Source organism: Gymnoscopelus microlampas (genome assembly GCF_963454915.1).
Source record: "Gymnoscopelus microlampas genome assembly, chromosome: 12".
In the NCBI taxonomy this organism is placed as follows: domain Eukaryota; kingdom Metazoa; phylum Chordata; class Actinopteri; order Myctophiformes; family Myctophidae; genus Gymnoscopelus; species Gymnoscopelus microlampas.
The window spans coordinates 45,932,760-45,942,185 of NC_139949.1; the positions used below are offsets into that span (position 1 = coordinate 45,932,760).

General features: G+C 44.5%; 1 protein-coding gene across 1 annotated transcript; it reads right to left on the reverse strand.

Annotated features, from left to right (window-relative positions):
- Window positions 1–3,397: 3,397 nt before the first annotated feature.
- On the reverse strand, window positions 3,398–9,162 carry LOC311056883 (frizzled-9-like). Its single transcript, XM_084073726.1, has 3 exons — window positions 7,571–9,162; window positions 6,534–6,686; window positions 3,398–6,090 (listed from the first exon to the last, which is right to left on the reverse strand). Exons 1-3 carry the CDS (start codon window positions 8,756–8,758, stop codon window positions 5,605–5,607), a joined length of 1,827 nt encoding a protein of 608 aa, XP_083929852.1. The 5' UTR covers window positions 8,759–9,162; the 3' UTR covers window positions 3,398–5,604.
- Window positions 9,163–9,426: the final 264 nt, after the last annotated feature.

A 9,426-nucleotide genomic window follows, 5' to 3' on the forward strand; every position in this document is an offset into this window, starting at 1 on the left:
GCACAACAGAACCAGACAAAACCACACTACAAAAGACAAAAACAAAGTACATCAAAAAACCAACCAAACAAATCAAATCAAAACAAAACAAAAATGTTCCTGTCAGCAATCCCAAATGTACAACACTGACAGCCCTGTCAAGCCTCTTCAGAGTTACTGACCCGTTTTCCTTTAATAGAGTTAAGTGGTAACCATTTACCAATATTTGGTTTGTTGTTTAGATCTGTCCGTGTTTAATGTTTCTCTGTAAAGGGCCCACTTAAGATTGAATACAGCTGGGGTTCCTTATTTCCAACTAATACAGAAACTGCAGATTTAGCTGATGTCTGTACATCCATTCATTCACAGACTGTGACTCAGCGTCACATGTCGTCCCTGCCAGTTGTTTCAGAATTCAGATGGCAGGTGATTCATTTATATTGGCTGTCTGTTATCAAGCATTGAACATGTGTTATTCGAGTGACATTTAAGTTTGACCACTGAAGCCAGTGGTTCCCAACCTGTGTGCCGGGGCACACTGGTTATACAGCGCCTTTATCCAAGGCGATTTACAATGTGCATTACATTCACCCATTCACATGCACATGCACACACACATTCACACACCGACAGCAGAGAAAACCATGCAAGGCACCAACCTGCTCATCGGGTGTAATTAGGGGTTCAGTGTCTTGCTCAAGGACACTCCGGCACCAACTCCGGGAGTGGCCACTCTACCTCCTGAGCCACTGCCGCCCCATATATGAAAAAATAATCTATCGAAACTAAATTGATTGATAATTAAAATAAAATTGATAATTAAAATAAACATGCTCTGAAAATGCATGTGGCACACCCATCTGACCACTTAACACAGCAGTCATTCGGCTGCCATGTTCAGTGGTCAGATGTTAAGATGAAACAAAGGTAGGGCTCGCAACTCACTTTTATGCTCCAAGGTTTTATTCAAACAAACAGCAGATACATGATATATGTTTGGGTGCAATTTGATGTCCCACCTGAAAATGTTGTTTACGAAAGAGCTGGAGAGACAGCTGACCCGTGTTACTGAACAAAAACTTTATAGCAATGGTTACTATGGGAATATGTAGAGCTATTTAAAAACACTCATTTAAAAAAACTAATCACTTACAGGCACTTTTAATAGTGTGTGAACTCTTGCATCAGTATCTTATCATTACAGGGCTTCTTTCCAGGAGTCGTATAAAGTCAAAACAGAGCTGTGTCTGAGAACGCACTGCAGCTGTACAGTGTGTCGCCGTTGTAAAAAGTTTAGAGTGGGTTTGCTTTAATTAAACTTTATTGTGACATGTGTATGTGGTTAGCACGCCAGCATGTGACTTCCAAAACAAACTGTTAAAGCTTCGGGGAGCCAAACCATGAGCACCGTCTTTCCAACAGCCGTTCGTGTACATGTTGTGCATGGTCAAACTCAGTGGTGGAAGAGGTACTCAGATTTTGGACTTAAGATCTTTACATACATCGGCAAAAATAGCCGATCTATGTCGCGTCACATTGCAAGCCATTAGATCTGCTGTTTTCGCAGTGTTTGAACATGTTTCGCCGAATAATGACGTACATGTCTGAAATAGGAACGCCAGGTTGAAAGTGGTTAAAAACTACACCAGTGAAATGTAAAGAGCACTTATAGCTACAACATTCTGCTTTATGACAATTTCTACTATTTCCGTCAAATGTGAAACAAAAGTCTGCATTAGGCGCAATGTGAATGGATACAGAAGCGAAATACAGTAGCAACCTCTGTTGGAAATATCTAACTTTAGCTTTTATTGATATGCAGTAAACCCCAAAGGTTGTATTGGATTACTTGCAAACTATTTGAAAGCAACTCCTCCTGCCATGCTGGCTGACTGTTGCACTGTTGAGCTTTACACAAGTAAAAAATGTTCTTTTGGTGGCGTTCATGACTCACCGGTGAACCTACGGGATGCTGCCATTCCTTTCTGGGTTTTATACTCAGAACGGATGGTCTTTTCAATGGAAAGATAATCCAGTGTAGCTTCCTGAAAACCAGGTGGTGGAATGTAGTGTACTTTCTTACCACAATTATTTTGTAGTGGAGCTTTAGTTACTAGTCACAGTAGACAACATTACAGATTTAGATTATTATATTAATTCAAAACTTCCTTCCATAAACTCATAAATGATGATGTGTAACCCATGATCTAACCCAGCAGCACATTACGTTATACAAATCAGTCTCACCTTTACCAGCTGCATTACTAATTATAATACAACAATAGCATTGTGAAATGAGCACAATGAGTACTCTTACTTTTGTTACTTGTAAGTATATTTTGATGCAAATACTTTTGAAATTGCACTTAATGCAGTACAGTCATTTCTAACTTGTAAAGGAGTTTTTCTTTTACATTGTACTATTTACTTAGGCCACTAAACCCTATACATACCTTACACCCCCCCCCTCCCCCCCAGGGCTCTGTACCAGTCTAGGCCCCGTCCTTTTCCCCCCCTACACCAAATCTCTCCACCAACAATAGCCGATCTACATCTACAAGCTCACAACGCGTTGCGTTGCCACGTGCTGTGAGCTTGCAGATCTGCTGTCTTTGGCAAATGTTCCCCCCGGAATAGGGCGCTAGAGTTCCGAGTACTTCTTTCAACCCTGAAGGAGGCTGTGATGATTTTCCACCTCAAGTGACGACACACGTTAGGAAAACACTCAACACCGACTTACCAGAATGAAGCAGAACTGTGTTGAATAAATAGCTTTTTGTTTGGGTTGTGCAGCTGAGCTTTTGAAATTCCAAAAAGGTGATGGTGCAGTGATGCAATACGGAGAAACATTGACATTAAAAGGAGCATAAAGTCAACAGCGTGGGGCTTTGCCTGTTAATTTCATATGGAGCATAACCAATATGAAATGTGCTCCAACAGCACAGCAAAATCCTCTGTGTTCATTTTACTGCGACAAATAGCAAAAATAGCAGATCTACAAGCTAGTAATGTGTCACATCGCAAGACGTGACCTTGTAGCTCAGCTATTTTTTAATTACATTTTTCAAGAATTGGAAAATCTTTGAAGATTTCTGAAGATTTCTGAAAAGTTGTAATTTTTTTGTGGGTGTAAACCTTAATACATTTTTGGATATACATTTCTTTTTAAATATATTTTTTTCCGTGCCCTTTAACTGTGTGCCAACACACACTGACCATGAATTTAACTTATTACTGTACAAAATACGTGTCACTTCACTTCCCGTGATTTACAAACATTTATTGCAAGATTATCGTATGGTATTTTTGCATTATTGGTGTGGAGTAAGAGATGAAACATAACAAGGTCTTTGCAAGGTACACACACATTGTAAGCCACAAGTGCCTCAATTTATGCATACAAATTTATAAAATGTATGCATAAAACTGCGTGGGTATCAGACAAATTGATCTTTATGGGTTCTTACAGTATGTTGTATTTCAGTCAAATATACGGCTACTACATAAGACATTAGCACACACATTAATGTCTGTGTGGTTTAATGGCAGTATGGCACAAGTGAAAATATGCTTACGTTTATTGCCATCAACACCAAAATATAAACTTCAAAGGCACTTTAGCTCAAGCAATGTATTCAAAACTCATAACTCATTTATATATGTTTAGACAATATACAAAAATGTATTTCACAACAATCCAATCTATTACACAATAATTGTTTTCATCCCAGCAGTGTACTGTATGATGTTATTCACTATTAATCATTTAGTTCTAACCAAATTTAACCACTTAAACCTTACATACTGTATATACTTCAAATACTGAAAATAGTCGCTCTACAAGCTTGCAAGATGTTATCTTTGCCAAGATTTTGCCTATTTTAGCAGAATGGTTATGACTTGCCCAGAATAAGGATGCTAGAGTTCATGTGGTTAAATTATAAAAAACTAAAATACAAAATGGTGCACGACTCAGTGAAGAATTGTGACAGGTATAGAAAATTGATATGATAGCTACATCGTACATACACACTCTTTTGCACACTATAAAGGCCTCTTCCCCCCCCCAATAAGTAAACATTGTCACAAAGCAGACAAATTATAAGGAATCATCCTGGGCTTTTTATGGATGCTTTTTTGCTCTTTCTGGTTTCACAAAAGTATGTTAGTAGACTACTAACTATTATGATGGCTGTTTAGCAAACCTTTGCACATCTGTTCATGAAGGTAAAACATGTATTCTATACTGAAACGTTAGGCCTGTTATGTAGAATTAAAAGTGTGGAGTTTGGTCAGTAATCGACATTGTGAAACTTTTGCGATTTATTTTGTGATAGTAATTTTCAAGCATGTTTTGTCCAGTATGTCTCAAAAACGGAACACAAGACAACCTAACTCCTATAACTGTGCAGTGACATGGAAATGCGTGAATGTTTTTTCTTTGTTTTCTTCTTAAGACTCCCAGGATCAAACTAGTGTGTTATTTTATTTAAAGCATTTCTGACTGCAATACGGATAAAACTAACATAGCAATAGGTTTGTGTTTTACTGTTACTGAAAAGAAACAAAATGTACAGTTTATATAATATATAATTCAGTCAAAAGTATTTCAAAACAATAAATAAAAAGGACCTGGAAATAACCCTGAGACACCATCCATCCATCCATATACTGTAAGGTCTCTTCTTCATTTCAGCTCAATGTGTTCACATTCATCATCATCAGTCATGAATCACCTCTGACACTGTCTGTCTGTATGTTGTGTATTGTGGGAGGGTTCAACAAATGAAATGAACATCTACTCTAGCGCCCTGTGGTACTAGACAAAAGGCACCGTTTGAAATGTTCAGCCTGTATAATATAAAGTATCATCCATGTCCAATAGAACTGTATGTCATATTGAGTATTCAGACATAGCAATGTTGACGGGTATCAAAATGGGGGTCCGTGGTCTAATGCAGTGGTTCTCGAAGTGGGGTCCAGGGACCCTCAGGGGGTTCGAAATGGACCCTTACAGGTCTGTAACTCTGAGAGTTATGGGGGTCCTTGAAATTAAAATGTTTGAGAACCACTGGCTAATGCATATCAAACTGGGGGGGTCCTTCAAATTGAAAAGGTTGAGAGTCACTGTCATAGTGCTCATCTGTCACATATAGTAACAAGATATTGTCTAATGACTTCATGTGGTCAGTCTATGATGTCAACTATGACGTATGCCTCCTTGCCTCCATATTTGGGCGTTGTTTCAGCCCGATCCGATTGCCTTCGACTTCCATTATAAAATGTAAGATATGTGAGAGAAAAAGGAAATGTGGCGCTTATCAGTCCAGCGGTTTGGGAGATTAGCCCCGGACACGCATGCATGCACGCGCGCACGCACGCACGCACGCACGCACGCACACACACACACACACACACACACACACACACACACACACACACACACACACACACACACACACACACACACACACACACACACACACACACACACACACACACACACACAAACCCATTTCCAGATGGAAGGCTCCTACAGAGGAGCACTGTAAAAAAAAAATCCTGTTTGGTCCCTGTGACAGTGAGTCCATACATAGACTCATGAATGAGTCACAGGATTGCGTTTCACACACGCGGCGCAGGGCTCTCTGGACAGGGCTCTGCTTTGGAAAGCGCTGCGGTCGCCGCCACCGCGGGGGGGGCCTTGTAATGGCAGTGAGAGCTGCCGCCGCCGCCGCCGCACGCTTTCCCGCTAGTCCTCCGTACCACCAGCTTCCTGTTGCAAAGGCCCTGCCAGGTCTGCAGCGTCTTGGAGCTCCACACCCACACGCCGCTGGTGATGCCCACCACCAGCGACATGAAGATCTTCAGCATGAACACCGCCACGGTGGGCACCGACGCCTCCAGGGAGCAGTCCTCGTTGCGGCGCCCGGGGAACGACGTGCACTTGCTCTGCAGCGCGCGGAGCTTCCAGTGGTCGGCGTTGAGCTGCTCGTAGATGTAGCAGATGATGACGCAGGCGGCGGGCATGGTGTAGAGGAGGGAGAAGACGCCGATCTTCACCATGAGCTTCTCCAGCTTCTCCGTGTTGGTGCCGCCGGTCTTCATCACCTGTAGGGGTGCAGCGGTTAATCAAACCAATCGATTTAATCGGTTATAAAACATTTGCGATATTTTATTTTAATACAAATAATCGATTTGGAGGGTAATTTTCTTTTTGCCTTTTTAGGTTTTTTTTTTGCAAAAATATTAGATGTACACACTAGGGTTAGGGTATCGTAATGCGCCATTTTTTGAGCTTGTACAGCTGCTATTTTTGGCCGACACTGATGTAGCTTAAAGCATAAATTAGGGCTTAAGTGGTTAATCAGACTAATTGATTTAGTCAATTATAAAATAATCAAATTCAATTCCTTCGCATTGATTCAATTCGATACATGAAAAAGAAAGAAAAAAGAAAGAAAAACATAATTCTCAATTATTATTATTAATCGATTTTTGTAATCGAAAATGTAATGGACAATGAAACAATGGATAGATGCAGCCCTGGTCACCTTGCGGATGTGGAAGAGCGCCACGAAGCCCATGAGGATGAAGGAGGTTCCGACCACCAGGTAGCAGGACAGGGGGATGAGAACGAACCCCGTCAGCGCGTCCGTGTCCATGCTGCCCACGTAGCACAGCCCTGTTAGCTCACTGCCCGCCACCTTACAAAGACAATGTACAAGTTAGGCATTTGGCGGACGCTCTTATCCAGAGCGACTTACAATAAGCAAGGTGAATAATCACAGTAAATAGAATGTGGAGGGGACAGTGTAGTTCCTCAAGAAACCTGGATACCAGGTAAACAATCATCTGTCTAAAGTAAACAATGTTTCTGTACATTGAAACTATAGGATGCCAGGTAAACAATGAACCTAGCATCTGTTTTAATCAGGGCTTCTCAAAGTGGAGATCAGGGACCCTCAGGGTTCCTTGAGGGGGTCCAAATGGACCCTTACAGGTCTGTAACTCTGAATTGTGTACAAAGGGAAACAAATGGACCTTTTGTACACTCTCAGAGTTACGGGGGTTCCTTGAAATTAAAACGTTTGAGCACCTAAATCACATTCTTACTTTTGTGGTCGAGAAAAACTAATCTAAGAAACAAAAACCATGAGAACGAGTGACCAAGACATGTCTGCATCAGGGGTCATCGCCATGCTGGCTTGTGGTGGACATTTTGGTCAAAATATTTTTTTTGCCACAGACATACAAAATGAGTGGACAATAATATTACCAGAAACACATAAAGAGCTAGCCCTGAATGACCATAACAGGTCTGTAACTCTGAGAGTGTACAAATGGGTCCATTGATTGGTATGATCTGATTGGTATGATTTGATGATCAAAATAAGAACATTATAATGGTGTGTAAAAAAGAAAATCAAAAATTTGCCACGGACGAGGCCCAGTGTTTGCCACGGACACATTTGTCCGTGTACGGACATATTGATGAACCCTGGTCTGCATGGTAGCCATATCTTGGTCAGTCGCCAGCATCCTATCGAGAGAGAGAAGGAAGGTGGCAAGAAGGGGGGGGGGGGGTTACCTTCCTCATGGTGAGGATGATGATGGTCTTGACGGCCGGGATACCCCAGGCCGTCATGTGGAAGTAGCTGCTGTGTGCCTCGATGGCCTCGTGGCCCCACTTCTTGCCGGCCGCCAGGAACCAGGTGAGCGTCAGGACCACCCACCAGATGGAGGACGCCATGCCGAAGTAGTAGAGGATCAGGAAGACGATGGTGCAGCCCGTGGACTCCAGGCCCTCCTGGATCACGTACAGCTCTCCGTTCTCGCGGTCGCAGGCCACGTTCTCCGCGCCGGCCACCAGGCGGATGACGAAGGCCACCGAGTAGACGTTGTAGCACATGCTGAGGAAGATGATGGGCCTCTCCGGGTACTGGAAGCGCTGCGGGTCCAGGAGGAAGGTGAGGACGGTGAAGGTGGTGGAGAAGAAGCACAGCGTGGACCACACCGCCATCCAGATGAAGGCGAAGTCCTTGTCCCGGCGCGACCACAGCACGTCCACGGCGGCCGAGCAGCGGGGCGCGCACGATCGGCTCTTCTCCACGTACTGGAACTTCTCCGGGTTCTCGCACAGGGCCGGGCCCGGGTCGGCGGGTCCCCCCGCGTGCCTGGGGCCGTCCGCTCCGGGCTGTCTGGGTCTGGGGGGAACCGGGAGCATCCCCTCGCCCCTCCTGGCCTCCGGGCGCGTGTCGTTGTCTGGCGCCTCGATGCACAGGGAGTTGGGGTCGTTCTTGATGGGCAGCTTGGAGCAGTCCAGCGAGTCGGGCCAGCTGAAGCTGAAGTGTTCCATGATGGGCGAGCACCGCTGCCTGGCCTGCTCGCACATGGGCCGGCAGGCGGGGATGGTGGCGGACACTTTGTCCGTGCACATGGGAACGTAGAGGGAGCACAGGAAGAAGCGCAGGTGCGCGTCACAGCCGTACTCCACCAGGGGGGCGAATTCGTTCAGTTTGACGCTGGCCTCGGCTTGGCTCTCGTACTTCATGAAGTTGGGCATTCGAGTCATGTTGTAGCCGATGCCCTGGCACATAGGGATGGTTATGAGTTCACACTTAGCCGCTCTGCTCCTCTCTATGTCATAGACTCCCATCTCCAGGCTGAAGCCAGCGGTCAAATGTTGGCACCACCACCACCACAACACAATGACAATCCTCGTAAGTAAACACTCCATGGAGGTCAACGTTGAAACACACTTTTTTTTACAACACATAAAACAAGTTGTAAGTGTTTAGCCCATTATCGCCCAGTATGTAATACGTTTCCTCTTCACTGTCTGAACACGTCTCAAGGATCAACATGCGTAATACCAATGTTGCGCAGAGTCCAGCAGCGCCAGGAGGAACAGAAACAACACACACATGCTTCATGACCGTGATATCCTTTCATACCACCGGGGCGACCGAGTTATATTAAATAAACAACGACAAAGCACGCAGCCGATCACTAAATAAACAAGGCATATTAGGCAGAGCCTACTCGTGGTCGCGCTGTCCAATAATAATCCCCCAATTCATAGGAAGCAGTGAAGTTATTCCCGCAGTGATCGGGGGGTACAGCAGCCTACAGTAGATCGTTGTTCTCCATACTTTGGCTCAGCAGCAAGCAGCAGCAGCGCGCAGATCGAGTGGATATTGGCTCATATGTCGCTCGACCTCCCGTCATTCCCGTCATGTCATGTGTGTGTGTTTGTGTGCGTGTGTATGTGTATGTGTGTGTGGAGGTGACACTAGAACGCTGCGGACTCACTGGACCGCTGCTGTCCGCTCTCTGCTGCTTCATCTGCGGGGGCGGACCACATGGCTTCACCCCGCCTCCACATACTGTACAGCATTGGTTCTCAAAGTGGGTTCCGGGGACCCCCAGGGGTCCTTGAGGGAG

Bases quoted from the DNA above. Each gene is read 5' to 3' on its own strand.
- LOC311056883 (XM_084073726.1), bottom strand. From the start codon at position 8,758: ATGTGTTGTAAAAAAAAGTGTGTTTCAACGTTGACCTCCATGGAGTGT. The intron at 6,687-7,570 runs GTAACCCCCCCC...TGTCTTTGTAAG, and splicing joins TCATCCTCACCATGAGGAAG to GTGGCGGGCAGTGAGCTAAC. The intron at 6,091-6,533 runs GTGACCAGGGCT...GCACCCCTACAG, and splicing joins CGCTCTTCCACATCCGCAAG to GTGATGAAGACCGGCGGCAC.